At 48.8% G+C, this 20,301-nt stretch overlaps 1 protein-coding gene across 1 annotated transcript in view; it reads right to left on the bottom strand.

The window, feature by feature from the left end:
• Window positions 1-20,301, bottom strand: part of NLRP5 (NLR family pyrin domain containing 5) — a 58,903-nt gene that overhangs the window by 12,625 nt on the left and 25,977 nt on the right. The window contains exons 7-11 of the mRNA XM_063800417.1: window positions 17,832-19,422; window positions 13,528-13,698; window positions 12,602-12,769; window positions 8,124-8,294; window positions 5,242-5,412 (exon numbers count right to left, since the gene is read on the bottom strand). Coding sequence (XP_063656487.1) covers window positions 5,242-5,412; window positions 8,124-8,294; window positions 12,602-12,769; window positions 13,528-13,698; window positions 17,832-19,422 — 2,272 coding nt within the window. The remainder of the gene's footprint in view (window positions 1-5,241; window positions 5,413-8,123; window positions 8,295-12,601; window positions 12,770-13,527; window positions 13,699-17,831; window positions 19,423-20,301) is intronic.

Raw genomic sequence — 20,301 nt, 5'->3', positions numbered from 1 at the left:
CCAACAACATGTCAAACAGATAACCCACCATGATCAAGTGGGTTTCATACCAGGGATGGTTTAACATATACAAGTCAATAAATGTGATACACCACATAAACAGAATTAAAAATAAAAATTACATGATTTCAATAGATGCAGAAAAAGCATTTGACAAAATCCGGCAATGCTTTATGATTAAAACTCTCAGCAAAGTTGGCATACAAGGGACATACCTTCATGTAATAAAAGCTATCTATGACAAACCTTCATGTAATAAAAGCTATCTATGACAAACTCACAGCCAACATAATACTGAATGGGGAAAAGTTGAAAGCATTCCCTTTGAGAACTGGAATAAGACTGAGGTCTTCTGAGCAGGATGCACCATGGTCAAGCCATGGTGACCTCCGTGACCCACATGTACACATCCAGAAGGCCTCTTGGAGCCAGAAAGTCTAGGATAACAGAAAAACCACAAAAGAAAAACAGCTAGCTCCTGTCTTAGCTGATTAGCCAACCTGCAACATTCTATCATTGTAACATGCTCTACCCTAACTGATCAATCAACCTTGTGGCATTGTGCCCTGTGACCCCTCCCACCTTGTGACAGTGTACCATGTGACATTCTTCCCCTGCCCGCAATAAACGGTCCCAGACTGTTACTTTCCACTGCTTACCCCTAACCAATAAAACTAGCTCCAGACTATCCCAAGGACAAAACACCAAACACCACATGTTCTCAACTCATAGGTGGGAATTGAACAATGAGAACACATGGACACATGAAGGGGAACATCACACACTGGGGCCTGTTGTGGGGTGGGGGGAGAGATAGCATTAGAAGATATATCTAATGTTAAATGATGAGTTAATGGGTGCATACCAACATGCCACATGTATACATATGTAACTAACCTGCATGTTGTGCACATGTACCCTACAACTTAAAGTATAATAAAAAAAAGAAAAAAAAACTAGCTCCAATCCCATCACCCTTCGCTGACTCTCTTTTCAGACTCAGCCTGCTCGCACCCAAGTGAATACACAGCCTTGTTGCTCACACTTAGCCTGTTCAGGCTGTCTCTTCACTTAGATGCATGCATAACAAAGACAAGGATGCCCACTCTCACTACTCCTCTTCAACACAGTACTGGAAGTCCTAGCCAGAGTAATCAGACAAGGGAAAGAAAAAAAAGGCATCCAAGTCAGGAAAGTCAAACTGTCACTGTTTGCTGACGATATGAATGTTTACTTTGAAAGCTCTAAGGACTCCTCCAGAAAGCTCCTAGAACTGATAAAATAATTCAAGTGTCCAGATACAAGATTAATGTACACAAATCAATAGTTCTATACACCAACAGCAACCAAGCGGAGAATCAAATCAAGAACTCAACCCCTTTTCAACAGCTGCAAAACACAACACAACACAACACAACTTGGGAATATACCTAACCAAGGAGGTAAAAGACCTCTACAAGGGAAACTACAAAACATCGCTGAAAGAAATCACAGACGACACGAACAAATGGACACACATCCCATGCTCATGGATGGGTAGAATCAATATTGTGAAAATGACTATGCTGCCAAAGCAATCTACAAAATTCAACGCAATCCCCATCAAAATACCACCATCATTCTTCACAGAATTAAACAATTCTAAAATTCAAATGGAACCAAAAAAAGAGCCAGCGTGGCCAAAGCAAAACTCAGCAAAAAGAACAAATCTGGAGGCATCACACTACCTGATTTCAAACTATAAGGCATAGTCACCAAAACAGTGTGGTACTGGTGCAAAAACAGGCACATAGACCAATGAAACAGAATAGAGAACCCAGAAATAAACCCAAATACTTACAGCCAACTGATCTTCAACAAAGCAAACAAAAACCTAAAGTGGAGAAAGACACCCTTTTCGACAAAGGGTGCTGAGATAATTGGCTAGCCACATGTGGGAGAATGAAACCGGATCCTCATCTCTCACCTAACACAAAAATCAGCTCAAGATGTATTAGAGACTTAAACCTGGCTGGGTGCAGCGGCTCACGCCTGTAATCCCAGCACTTTGGGAGGCAGAGGTGGGCAGATCAGGAGTTCGAGACCAGCCTGGCTAACACGGTGAAACCCCATCTCTAATAAAAATACAAAAATTAGCTGGGCGTGGTGGCCGGTGCCTGTAATCTCAGCTACTGGGGAGGCTGAGGCAGTAGAATCACTTGAACCTGGGAGGCAGAGGTTGCAGTGAGCTCAGATCGTACCACTGCACCCCAGCCTGGGTGACAGAGCAAGACTCTGTCTCCAAAAAAAAAAAAAAAAAAAAACACACCTAAGACTTGAAACTATAAAAATTCTAGAAGATAACATGGGAAAAACCCTTCGAGACATTGGCTTAGGCAAGGATTTCATGACCAAGAACCCAAAAGTGAATGCAATAAAAACAAAGATAAATAGCTGGGACCTAATTGAACCAAAGAGCTTTTGCATGGCAAAAGAATAGTCAGCAGAGGCCGGGCGCGGTAGCTCACGCCTGTAATCCCAGAACTTTGGGAGGCCGAGGCAGGCGAATCACAAGGTCAGGAGATCGAGACCATCCTGGCTAACATGGTGAAACCCCGTCTCTACTAAAAACACACGCAAAAAAATCAGCCGGGTGTGGTGGCGGGTGCCTGTAGTCCCAGCTACCAGCTACTGGGGAGGCTGAGGCAGGAAAATGGCGTGAACCTGGGAGGCGGAGCTTGCAGTGAGCGGAGATCACGCCACTGCACTCCAGCCTGGGCGACAGAGCAAGACTCCGTCTCAAAAAAAAAAAAAAAAGTCAGCAGAGTAAACAGACAATCCATAGAGTAGGAGAAAATCTTCATAATCTAGAGTCGAGTCTACAATGAACTCAAACAAATCTGTAAGAAAAAACAATCCCATCAAAAAGTGGGCTAAGGACATGAATAGACAATTCTCAAGATATACAAATGGCCAACAAACATATGAAAAAGGCTCAACATCACTAATAATCAGGGAAATGCAAATCAAAACCACAATGTGATACCACATCACCCTTGCAAGAATGGCCATAATCAAAAAATAAAAAACAGTAGATGCTGGGGTGGATGTGGTGATCAGGGAACGCATCCACACTGCTGGTGGGAAAGTAAACTAGTACAGCCGCTATGGAAAGCAGTGTGGAGACTCCTTAAAGAACTAAAAGTAGAACTACCATTTGATCCAGCAATCCCACTACTGGGCATCCACCCAGAGAAAAAGTAGTCAATATTCGAAAAAGATACTTGTACCCATATATTTATAGCAGGACAACTGACAATTGCAAAATCGTGGAACCAACCCAAATACCCATCAATCAATGAGTGGATAAAGAAACACACACACACACATATGATGGAATACTATGCAGCCATAAAAAGGAATGAATTAACAGCATTTGCAGTGAATTGGATGAGATTGGAGACTATTATTCCAAGTGAAGTAACTCAGGAATGGAAAACCAAACATCGTATATTCTCACTGATATGTGGGAGCTAAGCTATGAGGACACAAAGGCATAAGAATGATACAATGGACTTTGGGGATTTTGGGGGAAGAATGGGAGGGAGGCGAGGGATAAAAGACTTCAAACATGGTGCAGTGTACACTGCTTGAGTGATGGATGCACCAAAATATCACAAATCACCACTAAAGAACTTACTCATGTAACCTAGCTGGGCATGGTGGCTCATGCCTGTAATCCCAGCACTTTGGGAGGCCGAGGCAGGCAGATCACCTGTGGTCAGGAGTTCAAGACAAGCCTACACAACATGGCAAAACCCTGCCTCTACTAAAAATACAAAAAGTAGCCAGGTGTGGTGGTGCACAGCTGTAATCTCATCTACTTGGGAGGCTGAAGCAGGAGAATCGCTTGAACCTGGGAGGGGAGGTGGAGGTTGCAGTGAGCTGAGATTGCGCCATGCCACTCCAACCTGGATGACAGAGCCAGACTGTCTCAAAACACAACAAGAAAAGAACTTACTCATGTAACCACCTGTACCCCAATAACTTTTGGAAAAATAATGAGAACTGCATCTGTGTCTGTATCACTAGCAACTAATAAACGCAGTAGTAATCAACACAATTGATCCTCATTATTCATGGATTCTGTATTTGTGAATTTTCCTACTTGCTATAATGTGTTGGTAATTCTCCAAATCAATACCGGGAGTGCCCAGTTCTTCCTGGTCATGCACGTGTGCAGAGCAGAGAAGAACTTGAGTCTCCAGACACACGTTGCTCCCAGTGGAGGCTGAACTGATTTCAGCTCTCCACTGTCAACAATGTCCTTTTTGAGGGTATTTAGTGCTGTGTTTGTTGGATTTTTGTGCTTTTTGTGGGCAATTTTGTTTGTTTTGTGATGCAGTCTCACTCTGTTGCCCAGGCTGGCGTGCAATGGCACGATCTCAGCTCATGCCAGCTCACTGCCACCTCCACCTCGCAGGTTCAAGTGATTGTCCTGCCTCAGCCTCCTGAGTCGCTGGGATTACAGGTATGCACCACCACACCCGGCTAATTTTTTGTATTTTTAGTAGAGATGGGATTTCACCATGTTGGCCAGGCTGGTCTTGAACTCCTGAGCTCAAGTGATCCACCTGCCTCAGCCTCCCAAAGTGCTGGGATTACAGGCGTAAGCCACCGCGCCCCGCTGCAATAATGTTGTTTAAAATGACCTCCTAGCGTAGCGCCAAAGTGCTCTCCAATGCTGGGGAGCGTGGGGAGGCTGTGAGGTCCATCACTTGCGTCAGATGGGCTTTGTCAGGCACGAGTCATGGTGCCGTTGGTCATGTGCTCCATGTTAACGAATCAACGATGTGTATCAAGTAAAAGTCATTGAACAGAAACATGAAATACATTTTCATCGATTGATGAAAACGTGACTAGAGGTTCACAGGAAGCTAACCCTGTACCTCTCCCAGGGGCAATGGCTCCATGCTGGCTGGTTCAGTGCTCAAGAGTGACTTTGTAGAACATGATGACCTCCAATTATGAGAACTGACTGTCCTTGAACAAATGACTTCCCACTGTAAGATAACACAAAGGCAGACACAGAATTTTCCAAGAAAGGATGAAACCTAGGAGACATGGACAGAATTCAGCATATACCAGGTCCCTTCATGTGATGATGTCCACACCCCCTCCCCACTGCTTTCTGCTTTGAGAGCTACACCACGCTATGTTAGAAAGCTAGGAAGTCCTTGCAGGGGAGCAAGGCAGACTCACATCAGCCTCTGCAGACTACAGTGGGGAAGCCTCATGGATCGACACAGTAGATTTACACCTTCGTTCCCCAGGCTGTTGTTGGATAGGCACAGGTGTGTCAAGCTCCGGTTGCTGATGAGGGCTGAGGCCAGACTCTGGCAACCCGTGGCTGTGATGCCACAGTCCTCCAGTCTGCAAGAAGAGAGCCCCAGAGAGGACATGATGAGATGCCTTCTTAAAGTTCCATCTCTCCCTCCTTGTAAAGGAGGGGAAAGACGTATCACCCCCATAGTTGGCATGTCCTTGCAGACATATGGTGAAGTCGCATCCTCTCTGCCTTTAACTTGCAAACTCAACTCCAGTGCATCAGCCCCAAAAGAATACTCTAAGTATTGTGGGTGATTAGATCTGCCAGTCACAATGGGGAATGGCTGGGCAACAATCACTGCTCAGCCATTTCCAGTCCCCACATGGCTGTGATGTAAGGCTTTGCCGAAATGAGTAATTTTTCCAATTTATTTATTTTCTTATTTATTTTTATTTATTTATTTGAGATGGAGTCTCGCTCTGTTGCCCAGGCTGGAGTGCAGTGGCATGATCTCAGCTCACTGTAACCTCTGCTCTCAGGTTCAAATGATTCTCCGGCCTCAGCCTCCTGAGTAGCTGGGATCATAGGCATGCACCACCATGTTTGGCTAATTTTTGTATTTCTGGTAGAGACAGGGCTTCACCATGTTGGTCAGGCTGGTCTCGAAGCTGGCCTCCAACTCCTGACCTCAGGGGATCTGCCTGCCTCAGCCTCCCAAAGTGTTGGGATTACAGGCGTGAGCCACTGTACTGGGCCAATTTTTCCAATTTAAAAGTACACTTAGGGCGGGCACCGTGGCTTGTGTTTGTAATCCCAGCACTTTGAAAGGCTGAGGCAGGAGGACTGCTTGAGCCCAGGAGTTCGAGACCAGCCTGGGCAACATAGCAAGACTCTGTCTCTAAAAAGAAAAAATTAGCCGGGCATGGTGGTACATGCATGTAGTCCCAGCTACTTGGGAAGCTGAGGCAGGAGGATCCCTGGAGCCTGGGAGGTAGAGGCTGCAGTGAGCTGTGATTGTGCCACTGTACTCCAGAACAGTGAGCAAGACCCACCCCCCAAAACTACATCTAACACATCATGACCCTTAGGCATAAACTAGATACTCTGTCTGCTTTTGAGATGGAGTTTTGCGCTTGTTGCCCAGGCTGGAGTGCAATGGCGTGACCTTGGCTCACCACAACCTACGCCTCCCGGGTTCAAGTGAGTCTCCTGCCTCAGCCTCCCGAGTAGCTGGGATTGCAGGCGCCTGCCACCATGCCCAGCTAATTTTTTTGTATTTTTAGCAGAGATGGGGTTTCACCACATTGGCCAGGCTGGTCTTGAACTGCCGACCTCAGGTGATCTGCCCACCTCGGCCTCCCAAAGTGCTGGGTTACAGGCGTGAGCCACCACACCTGGCTATTTAAGCAGCTTTTTATGTAGCACTGAAGTGATTCCAGACACAGTCTGCTACATGAGTGATATGTGTTTTCCTGTAACGAGAACTTGGAGTGAACGCCCCTTCCCCTTGAGAATATGACACCCAAGATCGAGAGCTCAGATGTCACCCTCTGAGCCTGGATGTCTCACTGCTGATACCAGCACTGCCATCCAGGTAAGATTAAAGGTCACCTAGAGCGGCGCTGTCCAGAATGGGAGCTGCTAGCCCCACATGGCTACTGAGCTCTTGACATGGGTCTAGTGTGATGAGGAAACTGACTTTCCCATTTAATTTAGATTTGGCTGGCCACACGTGGATAGTGGCTGCCACACTGGGTGGCTCAGCTGAATCAGCTCCACCCTTGACTCCCGGCATCACTATCCCAGCACCGTCCAACTGTGGACAAGTGACACGGCCTTTCCGAAGCTGTCTCATCTGCCGATAGGGTTATCAACAGCACCTGCTCCGTAGACCTGTTTTGAGAACTCAGCGAGGAAGGGTTGGAGGGATTTTAGCGCTGTGCTTGGCACAGCTCAGTAAGCATTGAATAGTGGTTGCTATAACTGCTGCTGCTGCTTCGCCTCCCTGCCTAGATCAGTTATCAGTAAGCAAGTGGGCCAGGCATGGTGGCTCACACCTGTAGTCCCAGAACTTTGGGAGGCCAAGGTGGGAGGATCACTTGGGCCCAAGAGTTGAGGCTGTAGTGAGCTAGGATCTTACCACTGCACTCAGCCTGGGCAACAACAAAACTCTGACACGGAAAAGGAAAGAAGTGATATCCCTTTAGGTGTTAGGGGTGCAGAACTGCTGCCCCCTGCGTTTCCACTCGGAGGCCCTTCTGCTAGAACAACACAGGCCTGGGTTCATCCCTGCACTGGGCTCCCTCATCTCCATAGAAGGAGGTGGGATTGGGATTTTGGGTGACCCTCCTCCTTTTTGAGCCTCTCTGTGCCCAGAAGCCCAGAATGCATGAGCTCTGGCCTGGACTTTACCAGGCAGAGGGGAGCCTGACCCCCACCCGTGTTCTTTGAGTGACTGAGTGGGTATACCTCTCCAGTCGTGGGGCCAAGCATTCACTAACCCACAGTGTAAGCTGCACACATAAGCCTCACGCCCAGGAGAGCTTTATCAGGAGGGAAGGTCATTATGCAATTTCCACCTGGCTGATTCCCGCGTCCACCTTTTATCTCCATTTAGAGTTTGGGAGCAAGAACAGATGTTTTTCAGGTCACTCTTACACCCCACACTGGGCAGGTCTTGGGAGGTCCCAACTTCCTTCCTCACCCCTGGTTTGTACATCTGCTCATTTCCCTCCCACCATGACCTGGAGAATCGAAGTTACGATAATCCCGGTGGAAGTTACGATAATCCTGGTGGAAAGGAAGTGGCACTCACATCAGCTTCTGCAGGGCGCACTGGGAGACCCTCAAGGCATCACTGAGAGGCGTCACTCCCTGGTCTGTCACCTTGTTTCCTGCCAGGCTCAGAGATTTCAGGCTGGGGGAGGTCGTAAGGATTTGGGAGATCTTCAGGTAACAGGCATGGGTCAATCCACAGCAATCCAGCCTGCAGAGACAGGCAGCATGAAGCAATCCCAGCTCTTGTCCAAAGCAGCCCATTTCCCCTCTACTCAGCACACGCCAGCAGCGCTGGCCGTTTTCCTGGTCCTCGAACTCTGTCTGCTCCTGCCTCCGGGCCTGAGAAATTGCCGTTCCTTCCAGTGCAACCTCCCCTCCTCCCTCCCTCAGGTTTTCATGGGGTTCACGTCCTTTCATGTCTCTTGAAGGTCGCCTTTCGGGTAAGCCAGACCTTAAATGGTGCCTACCCCACTTCCCTCCATTGTCTCAACATTCATAGCAACCCACCCCAGCCAACTTTTTTTTTTTTTTTTTGAGACAGGGTCTTGCTCTTGTCACCCAGGCTGGAGTGCAGTGGCGCAATCTTGGCTCACTGCAATCTCCATCTCCCGGATTGAAGCGAGTCTCCTGCCTCAGCCTCCTGAGTAGCTGGGATTACAGGTGCCCACCACCATACCTGGCTAATTTTTGTATTTTTAGTACAGATGGGGTTTCATCATGTTGGCCAGGCTGGTCTCAAACTCCTGACCTTGTGCTCCACCCGCCTTGGCCTCCCAAAGCACTGGATTACAGGCGTGAGCCACTGTGCCCGGCCTCCACCCAACGTTCCACATACTTATGTTAGTGCTTGTTTCCTGCCTGTCTTCCTTCCTAGAATGTCATCTCCATGAAGGTGGAGGCCTGGTTGCTTTGTTCTCTATGGTCCCCTTGGCAGCTGCGACAGTGCCTGGTACACAAAGGGCACTCGAGCATTTGCTGAAGGGCACGAGCTTCCGGGATGACCGGCAGTATTTACGAAAGAGGAACGTACACAGCTACCCCATGAGCCAGCACATCCACCCCCAAATCTAACACATCACTTAATTCCCTGTTAACCAAATAGCTTAGCATCTCTGTGACTCAGTTTATGCCCTGGAAATGAGGACAACAGCACTACCGACCTCAGCGATGGTTGTGAGGATTAGAATATTAGAATAGCCAAGAAACACTTAGGCCAGTGCCTGGCTAGGGCAGAGATGAAGGAAGCAGGTTTATTTTATTATTATTATTTTTTGAGACAGTCTCACTCTGTCACCCAGGCTAGAGTGCAGTGGCGCAATCTCGGCTCACTGTAACCTCTGCCTCCCGGGTTCAAGTGATGCTCCTGCCTCAGTCTCCCAAGTAGCTGGGATTACAGGTGCATGCCACCATGCCCGACTAATTTTTGTATTTATAGTAGAGACGGGGTTTCACCATGTTGGCGAGGCTGGTCTCGAACTCCTGACCTCAGGTGAGCCACCCGCCTCAGCCTCCCAGAGTTCTGGGATGACAGGCATGAGCCACCGTGCCTGGTCTGTGTTGAATTTTGGACAGAACTTTTAGAGCTCTCCAAGCCTATACATGCTCCTGCCGTGTGTGTGCACACATCATTCTTTTTGTCTTGTTCTGCTCTCCCTGTGCTGGCCTGTGAGCACCATGAGAGCAGCAATCTCGTTTCGTTCATCAGCACATCTCTGGAACATGTCGTAGTACTACACGCAGAATCAAGCGTCTGTCGTTATTGAATAAAACAACCTCGTTTCATTTATCAGCATGTCCCAGGAACATGTCATAGTACTACACACAGAATCAAGCATCTGTCGTTATTGAATAAAAGAATCTCGGCCAGGCGCAGTGGCTCACACCTGTAATCCCAGCACTTTGGGAGGCCGAGGCGGGCAGATCACGAGGTCAGGAGATCGAGACCATCCTGGCTAACATGGTGAAACCCTGTCTCTACTTAAAAAAATACAAAAAAATTAGCCGGGCGTGGTGGCAGGCGCCTGTAGTCCTAGCTACTCAGGAGGCTGAGGCAGGAGAATGGCGTGAACCCAGGAGGTGGGGCTTGCAATGAGCCGAGATTTCACCACTGCACTCCATCCTGGGCAACAGAGCAAGACTCTGTCTCCAAAAAAAAAAAAAAAAAAAAAAAAAAAGAATCTCAATTCATTCATCAGCATGTCCCAGGAACATGTCGTAGTACTACATGCAAAATCAAGCATCTGTCGTTATCGAATCAAAGAATCTCGTTTCATTCATCAGCACATCCCTGGAACATGTACTATACGCAGAATCAAGCATCTGTCGTTATTGAATAAAGGAAGTTCCAACTCCTCAATGTGATAGTGAAATGGAAACCCTTCACGATGTGGCCCAATCCATCTTCCAACATCAAAGTCTCCCATTTAGAGACTTAGCTGATCATCCCATCCCTCTATCCAATAAGTACTTTGGGGAATACGGGCCAGGTGTTAGGAATAGAGCAGTTCTAGGTTCCGGGAATACAGGAGTGAAGAGAAGAGAGCAACACTCCTGCCCCTGTGAGTTATGAGAAGGTAAATTCATTAGTTGAGTTATGAGAAGGTAAATTCGTTAGACTTCCAGGAAGCTGGACCTAAGTGACTTCATGCTTTTTCCTTCCTTGGCCCCAAATAGCCTCCATCCATCTTTTCCGACAACGTCTATCTTATTTATTCTTTGAATCTAAGCTCCAGCTCTCTGCACTTGTGGTGCAGACAGTGAGCAAAAGAGTGAGCATGCAGCTTCCTCCATCTGTTCCCAGATAAACCCCACACAATGTCAGGCACAGCATTTCCATCCTGAGACAACATTTATGCTTTGGCTAATTTCCCTGGGTTACATCTTCTTAAAGTGCAGTTCCCTGGCTGCCAGGCAAACACCACATGGTGCAAAGCAAATTCTTCTTCTTTCTTACTATTCTTCGATGTTAGTTGATGTGCCAGCTAACAAAGCTCAAAGCAGGGCTTGTACTTGTCTGTCTCAGAATACTTTATTTGGGAGGGCACAGCCGGTGGATCACTTGAGGTCAGGAGTTCGAGGACAGCCTGGCCAACATGGTGAAACCCCCATCTCTACTAAAAATACAAGAATTAGCCAGGCATGGTGGCGGATGCCTGTAATCCCAGCTACTTGGGAGGCTCAGGCAGGAGAATCGCCTGAACCAGGGAGGTGGAGGTTGCAGTGAGCTGAGATCACGCCACTGCACTCCAACCTGAGCAACTGAGCTAGACTCAGTCAAAAAGAAAAGAAAACTATATAAACATGAAATAGTTGTATCTCTAAACCAAGCTAATCTAATGAAAAAACCACCTTCCCAGGACTTACAAACCGCAGTAAGAGCCACAAACTGGGACCGACCAACCAACCAACCAACGTGTCCCTGGATGAATGGTTAAACTGTGGTACTCCATAGCATTGAATGGCCGTCACCAACAGAAAGGAACAAAGTGTGTAACACTTGACTGCTTGGGTGGATCTCAAGCGCTGATGGAGCAAAGCCAGTCTCAGGCGACGATGTACCACACCGATTTCACTTTAAGAGCATTGTCAAAATGACAAGGTTATACAGAGATGGAAGACACACGTGGCTGCTGAGGATTAGGAACGGTGCGGTTAGGGAGGGGTGTGTGACCCCAGAGCATCTTGGTTACTGTGACTGTTACACAAATCTAGATGTAATAAACTGCTATAGAATAATGTACACACACCATACCAGGATCTGTTTCCCAGTTTTGATATTATGCGATAGTATGTAAGATTAACCACTGGGAGAAACTGCCAGACGGGCACTTTTTTTCCTTTGAGACAGAGTTTTGCTCTTGTTGCCCAGGCTGGAGTGCAGTGGCACGGTCTCAGCTCACTGCAACCTCCGCCTGCCGGGTTCAAGAGATTCTCCTGACTCAGCCTCCCGAGTAGCTGGGATTACAGGTGCCTGCCACGCCTGGCTAATTTTTGTATTTTTGGTAGAGATGGAGTTTCACCATGTTGGCCAGGCTGGTCTTGAACTCCTGACCTCAAGTGATCTGCCTGCCTTGGCCTCCCAAAGTGCTGGGATTACAGGCGTGAGCCACCGTGCCCGGCCCAGAAGGGCACATTCAACCTCTATACAATTAAAATCTCGCTGGGTATGGTGGCTCAAGCCTATAATCCCAGTACTCTGGTAGGCCAAGGGGGGAGGACCACCTGAGCCCAGGAGTTCAAGATCAGACTGAGCAAACAAACGAGACCTTGCCTCTGCATGAACAATTTTTAATGAAACTGAGTTTTTTAAATTGTGATAAAGTATTTATAACCGAATGCACTATTTTAACTATTTAGGTGTGCAATTCAGTGGCACTCAACTCCTGCAATAGTCACCACCATCCATCACCAAAACTTTTCCATCTTTGCAGCTCTTTAATTTTTGCCACTTTATGTAATCATTTCAAACGCAAGTAAACGAAGAAAAACAAGGCAAAAGCTCTACCAGAGACGTACCTCAATGACTCCAACAAACATTTTGGGTGTTTTAAGGCTTCACATGCCATCCTTACATCCTCTTCCTTCAGGTGGGTGCCTCCCAAGTTGAGGGATCTTAGGTTACGGTTGGCCATGAGGATTCTCCAGAGGTGCTGCACACCAGCGGTAATCTGTGCATTTCTAAACCTGCAATGGGGAAGGGGAGACACATTCGACACTGGTGATGTTTAGTTGTATCCTCATTTTTCCTTCCCATCCTTTTCCCATTCTAACTTGCAAATTTCTAATTAATTGTATTTCCTTTTAAAACAACGAATACCTGAGTGCCTGTGATGGGCCAGCTACTGGGAATGGTGTATGAAAGAGTATTAACAATCCCTGCCTTGGGGAGCTTAATCCATCCAAACCCGTCCAAACCTGGTGTCAAGGAGCCTGCTTCAGTAACATCATCACAAGGTTTTTTTTTGTTTTTTGTTTAAGATGGAGTCTCACTCTGTCACCCAGGCTGGAATGCTGTGGTGCGATCTTGGCTCACTGCAACCTCCACCTCCCTGGTTCAGGCAATTCCCCTGCCTCAGCCTCCCAAGTAGCTGGGATTACAGGCACGTACCACCATGCCCTGCTAATTTTTTTTTTATTTTTAGTAGAGATGGGGTTTCACCATGTTGGCCAGGCTGGTCTTGAACTCCTGACCTCAGGTGATCCACCCGCCTCGGCCTCCCAAAGTGCTGGGATTACAGGCGTGAGCCACTGTGCCCGGCCGATCACAAGGTCTTTAGCGACTCCCCACTCTGTGCTTTTGGGAACTTGGTTCCTACACCTTTGGTGGCACTTATGCCCTCAGGCTGCACTTGAAAGGCTTCAGATGGGTCTCTCAGGAGGTAGGGGAGAGCTTGGATAGCGTCATGGGAAGGCATTCTCTCGTAGGGGGCGGGCAGCCTTACATCAGGGTCTGTATCTTGCAGGTGGAATGCCTCAGCTTGGCACACAGGGTCTTCATGGCCCGCTCTGTCAGGATGCTGCTGCCCAGGTCCAGCTGCCGCAGGTGTGGGTGGGTGCCGAGCACGGAGCAGAAATCTTCCCACTGCTCCTCAATGAGGGTCTTACCCCGCATCCTACATCAGGGGGGATAGAAACATGGGCTCGTGGGATGGAGTTTAACATGAGCAGTCGTGACAACACGTCGGAGGAGAGGGACCGAGCTGTCGAGGTGAGACCAGGGTGGCTTTAGAGGCCCTGAGGCAACTTAGCGGCTGCCATCACACTTTGCATGACTAGCCCTGTGTCCACCCTGCCTCCCGGATATATCGATACCTGAGGGGGTATGCAGGCATGACTGGGAACCACCAGCTCCTGAATCAGATTTTTTTTTTTTTTTTTTGAGATGGAGTCTCGCTCTGTTGCCCAGGCTGGAGCGCAGTGGCACAATCTCGGCTCACTGCAACTTCTGCCTCCTGGGTTCGAGCGATTCTCCTGCCTCAGCCTCCCGAGTAGCTGGGACTACAGGCGCATGCCATCACGCACAGCTAATTTTTGCATTTTTAATAGAGATGGGGTTTCACCATGTTGGCCAGGATGGTCTCCAACTCCTCATCTCATGATCTGCCCCTGCCTTGGCCTCCTAAAGTGCTGGGATTACAGGTGTGAGCCACCACCGCGCCCAGCCCTGCATCAGATCTTTGCTTCAATTCCAGCCCCACTTGAACGTAAAACTGTGCAACAGCTGTGGAAAACTGTGCAACAGCTGTGGAAAACAGTACAGAGGTTCATAAAAAAATATTAAAATAGAGCTACCGTAGGACCTAGCGATCCTACCTCTGGGTATATACCTGGAAGAACTGAGATCAGGATGTGGAAGAGGTGTTTGGTCTCCCACGCTCACTGTGGCATTTTCATAATAGCTCAGATCTGGAAAACTTACATGTCCATCCATGGACGAACGAAGAACATGTGATACATACGTTAATGGAATATTACTCGACCTTAGAGCAGGACATTCTACCGTTTATGACAGCGTGGACGAACCTGGAGGATATTTTGTTAGGTGAGCTGTACCAGTCACAGAAGGACAAACACTGCAAAATGCTACACGAGTCTACTTTTTTTGTTTGGAGACGGAGTCTCTATCTCCCAGGCTGGAGTGCAGTGGCATGATCTTGGCTCACTGCAACCTCTGCCTCCCAAATTCGAGTGATTTTCCTGCCTCAGCCTCCCAAGTAGCTGAGATTACAGGTGCCCACCACCATGCCTGGCTAATTTTTGTATTTTTTTTAGTAGAGATGGGGTTTCACCATGTTGGCCAGGCTGGTCTCGAACTCCTGACCTCAAGTGATCCACCCACCTTGGCCTCCCAAAGTGCTGGGATGACAGGCGTGAGCCACCAATACACTGGGCTCATGATTCTACTTTGAAATGTCTAAAATAGCAGAAAATAGAGTGGAGGCTGCCGGGGGCCTGGGGAGCAGGGGAGATGGAGTTATCGTTTCATGGGCATGAAGGGTCAGTGATGTGAGATGAAAAAGTTCTAGAGATCCACTGTACAATGTCTTGCCTGTAGTTAATATTGTATCGTACACCTAAAAATTGGAGCAATTAGTCTCCCGTCCACTGGCAATCACCTCCTGTCTGAGTTTATACCTTCCCACGTGTCTGAGTGTATACCTTCCCACGTTTGTGAACAGGGAGCTAACCTCATGGGTTTGCCCTGAAGAATAAAAGAAAAATAGAGGCCGGGCGCAGTCGCTCACGCCTGTCATCCCGGCACTTTGGGAGGCCAAGGTGGGAGGATCACAAGGTCAGGAGTTCGAGACCAGCCTGGCCAATATGGTGAAACCCCATCTCTACTAAAAATACAAAAGTTAGCCAGGTGTGGTGGTGGACAACTGTAGTTCAGCTACTAGGGAGGCCGAAGCAGGAGAATCGCTTGAACCCAGGAGGTGGAGGTTGCAGTGAGCCGAGATCGCACCACTGCACTCCAGCCTGGGTGACCGAGCAAGACTCCGTCTCAAAAAAAAAAAAAAAAAAAAAAAAGAAGAAAGTGAATGAATGGAAGTATAGCACAGGGTAGCTGTGAACACAAGTAGCTGTGACTTTTTATATGTAAATTTCCCATCTCAGTGCTTAGCCTGTGGCTGTGCACGTTTTCAGCCAATCTACAGGAAAATTGCCCAGACTGTGACTCCCCTTGGCTGTGGAAAGAACAAAGTAACAGGCAAGCTGTTCTTTATTTCTGCACTGACATGAGCTCACCTCCTAAAAAGCAAGCATTTGTACTTGTTTTCCAACCAAGGGTAGCTGCCGTGTTATCAAGGCCTTAGCTCACAGCAGGTGCTGTGCCAGACCTCTCCCATGTGAGAATTTTTTTTTTTTTTTTTTTTGAGATAGAGTCTCACTCTGTCACCCAGGTTGGAGTGCAGTGGTGCCATCTTGGCTCACTGCAACCTCTGCCCGCGGGGTTCCAGCAATTCTCCTGCCTCAGCCTCCCGAGTAGCTGGGATTAAAGGCACCCACCACCACGCCCCACTAATTTTTGTATTTTTAGCAGAGATGGGGTTTCACTATGTTGGCCAGGCTGGTCTCGAACTCCTGACCTAATGTGATCCACCTGCCTCAGCCTCCCAAAGTGCTAGGATTACAGGCATGAGCCACCGCGCCCAGCCCCATGTGATAATTTGATGCTTTATTATTTTTTTATTTTTTGAGATGGAGTCTCACTCTGATGCCCAGGCTGGAGTGCAGTGGCGTGATCTCGGCTCACTGCAACCTCCGCCTCCTGGGTTCAGGCAATTCTCCTGCCTCAACATCCTGAGTAGCTGGGATTACAGGTGTGCGCCACCATGCCTGGCTAATTTTTGTATTTTTAGTAGAGATGGGGTTTCACTATGTTGGCCAGGCTGGTCTCAAACTCCTGACCTCGTGATCCACCCACCTCAGCCTCCCAAAGTGCTGGGATTACAAGCATGATCCACTGCACCCAGCCTGTCCACAGACAGGGTCTTACTTTGTTGCCCAGGCTGGGCTCAAAAACCTGCCCTCAAGCAATCCTCGTCCAGCCAGCCTGTCCACATTCGTCACTGCTGTGTTCTGGGTCATAGGAGGATGACACTGAGACAGTCCAGCAAAGTGTGTTTTCTAGACCTGCACTATTCAGCAAGCATCAGCTATGTGTGACTATTTAAATACAAATGAGGCCGGGCACAGCAGCTTATGCCTATAATCCCAGCACTTTGGGAGGCCAAGGCAGGTGGCTCACCTGAGGTCAGGAGTTCGAGATCAGCCTGGCCAACATGGTGAAACCCTGTCTCTACTAAAAATACAACAATTAGCCAGGTATGGTGGCGCATGCCTATAACCCCAGCTACTTGGGAGGCTGAGTCAGGAGAATCGCTTGAACCCGGGAGGCAGAGGTTGCAGTGAGCAAAGATCATGCTGCTGTACTCCAGCCTTGGTGACACAGTGAGACTCTGTCTCAAAAAAAGAAAAAAAATACAAATGAGTTGAAATGGAGTGAGATGAGTTTCACCTCCACAGTCTCACTCACCACGTTTCAGATGCTCAACAGGCTTATAAGGCTGGTGGCTGTCCTACTGGACAAGGCACATGGAATATTTCCATCACAGAACCCTCTACTGGACAGCACGGCCCTGGACCCCATACCAAATAAGCAGTCCACAAACCTGAGTGGTCACATTCATGGGAGGGGCTTGCTGACTCCTATAATCCCAGCACTTTGGGAGGCTGAGGCAGGTGGATCACCTGAGGTCAGGAGTTCGAGACCAGCCTGGCCAACGTGGCAAAATCCCATCTCTACTAAAATTACAAAAACTAGCTGGGCATTGTGGTGTGCACCTGTAGTCCCAGCTACTCGGGAGCCTGAGGCAGGAGAATCTCTTGAGCCTGGGAGGTGGAGTTTGCAGTGAGCCGAGATCGTGCCACTACACTCCAGCCTGGCAACAGAGTGAGACTCTGACTTAAAATAATAAAATAAACCACATATTCCTGGGTTTCAACCCCAGAGCCTTTCCTTTAGAGTCTTAGGCGGGGCCCTGTATTGTGAAAGACCTTTCCCAGGTGTGGACAATGCGCCAGATTCCGGTCCTGGCATTTTAGCCAGCTGGACGTCATCTGGGCCATTCATCCTGAAAGAATTCTCTGGGACCTTGAAGTTCCTGGAAGTCATGTCAAGTCCCAGCAGTAGAGACACAGAGCTCAGCACACGGCATAGGATAAAACTGCCTGGGGTACTCACCATAGAGGGACCACAGGACATGCCTCAGCGGACTCATCTCTTGGGAAGATCCCTTTGACATCCACCCGAATTTTCCGCAAATACGGACAGTGCTGAAGGCAGAAGGAAGATGCTATCAAGTCCAGGTTCTGGTTAATCGGAAGCCACACTTCTTGGAAGCCGTTTAATGCCAAGCGAACAAACTCTTTGTCTTGAGTCTCGAAAAGACAGTGGAAGGCGTCCAGGGTGTCTCCTGGGGCCTTCTGCTGCTGACCCAACAGAGAGACCCAGTGCAGAAGCTTCTGCTTCACCCCCAGGGGAACGGGACAGCCCAGCAGGACCTCCAGTGGCCTCCTTACGTCTTCGCTCACGAGGCCAAACAAGAAACGCTTCATCCAAAGCGAGTGGATATGGAAGCCTGCCTGTTTAAGCTCCATGGACCTCTTTGTCTTCTCAACATACAGAGGGCAGAGAGCTGGCTCGATTTCCAGGCCCTCTAACACGTAGTACAAGGCGGCACAGAAGTCCTGGAGACTGAGGTGGAAGAAGGTGTAGTGCTCCTCACAGTGGCTGTCTGGGAGAAGGATGTTCATGTGAAACAGAGCACGGAGCTCAGACTCCCCGAGTCCTTGAACCATGAGGTCGTCACCGTCAAACACAGACTTCCTATTCCACACTCCCTCCACAGCCATACGGCAGAAGCGCTTCAGGACAACTCTCTCCTCCAGATTGAGACAGCGCCGGGCCACGCCTCGTGGGGTGAGCTGATGAAACACAAAAGCTGCGTACAAGCCTGTGAGCGTTTGGTTGAAGGGGGCGACGCTCTCCCCCACCACGTCCTGCAGCTGCAGAGCCACGCAGATCAGAGAGCCCACGGCGGGGACCTGGCACTGGTCGAACAGCTTACGGTTGTTCATTATCGCACGCAACCCTTGTGTCTTCTGATGCTCACCAATCCCGCGCTCAAGGAGCAAGTGGATTCTTTGTTCCCCGGAGATTCCTCTAACTAACAGGTAACGGGGAGACACCACCTCTGACTTGAGCTTCTCTATGCCCACGTCTCTGACGGTGATGATCAGGAAGGACTCAGGGAGCAGGACTTTCCTCAGCAGACTGCGTATGAGGATGGACGGGGGCTGCTTCTCAGCCCAGTCTTTGCAGAGCTTTGTGTCACTGTTGAGGACAGAGCCCAGGTCATCGAAACCGTCAATGATGAACAATAGCCTTTCTGGTCGGGACATGATCTCCGTCACTGGAGCCTGGGAGTCTGGCCACTCCCTGGAGATGAACTCTGTGACACTGCTCTCCTTCTTCCGCTGCATCTCTCTAACGGGGAGGAAGAAGACGTAGGAGAACATTCCCTGGTAGAGTCCACCTTGCGCCCAGCACAGCACGATCCTTCTGGCTAGAGCCGATTTCCCAATTCCTGACTTTCCGTGCAGAACCACCGTGCGAGGCCGGAAGCCCCACTGGTCTGAATTAAAAGCACCAGCCAACGTTTGCATTTCCGGCCAGTCAGCAGCACTTTTTTCAAAACTACGACGTACATCCTGCTCCTCAGCGAATTTGGTCATCACGTGACTCTTGTAGTCCCATGTGTCACCTCCATGTCCTGAAGTCAGAGAGGGTAGAATGAAAATCAGGAAACGGACCAGGCAGTGGCTCGCACCTGTCATCCCAGCACTTTGGGAGGTCAAGATGGGCATATCACCTGAGGTCAGGAGTTTGAGACCAGCCTGGTCAATGGCAAAGCCTCGTCTCTAATAAATACAAAAATTAGCTAGTCATGGTAGTTGGCACCTGTAGTCCCCAGCTACTCAGGAGGCTGAGGCAGGAGAATTGCTTGAACCCGGGAGATGGAAGTTGCAGTGAGCTGAGATTACACCACTGCACTCCAGCCTGGTCACAGAGCGAGACTCCATCTCTTTTTTTTTTTTTGAGATGGAGTCTTGCTCTGTCACCCAGGCTGGAGTGCAGTGGCGCAATCTCAGCTCACTGCAAGCTCCGCCTCCTGGGTTCACCCCATTCTCCTGCCTCAACCTCCTGAGTAGCTGGGACTACAGGCGCCCACCACCACGCCCAGCTAATTTTCTGTATTTTTAGTAGAGACAGGGTTTCACTGTGTTAGCCAGGATGGTCTCAATCTCCTGACCTAGTGATGTGCCCACCTTGGCCTCCCAAAGTGCTGGGATTACAGGCATGAACCACTGCGCCCAGCTGAAGCCAATCTGAATTTTAGTAAAAATATACCTCACAGAAACCCTGGACTGAGCATCAGTGGGGCCTGAGTCAGCCTCCAGACATGGGTCTTGTTTCTTCCTAGCCAGGTGATGAGAACATGCTCACTCTTCATTCCCTACTTTAAAGGCCTCAAAAGCTTCTTAACAATCTACGCAATAGCTCTGCTTCCCTTGTTCAACCCGATGTCCCTTTTTGCACTGGGGACCTGATGGGTTACGCTGTATTTGCTGATGGTCTCCTCCCGTAGAAT

This window comes from Pan troglodytes, chromosome 20 (genome assembly GCF_028858775.2).
Source record: "Pan troglodytes isolate AG18354 chromosome 20, NHGRI_mPanTro3-v2.0_pri, whole genome shotgun sequence".
Lineage (NCBI taxonomy): Eukaryota > Metazoa > Chordata > Mammalia > Primates > Hominidae > Pan > Pan troglodytes.
This window is presented reverse-complemented; position numbering and strand designations above follow the sequence as displayed.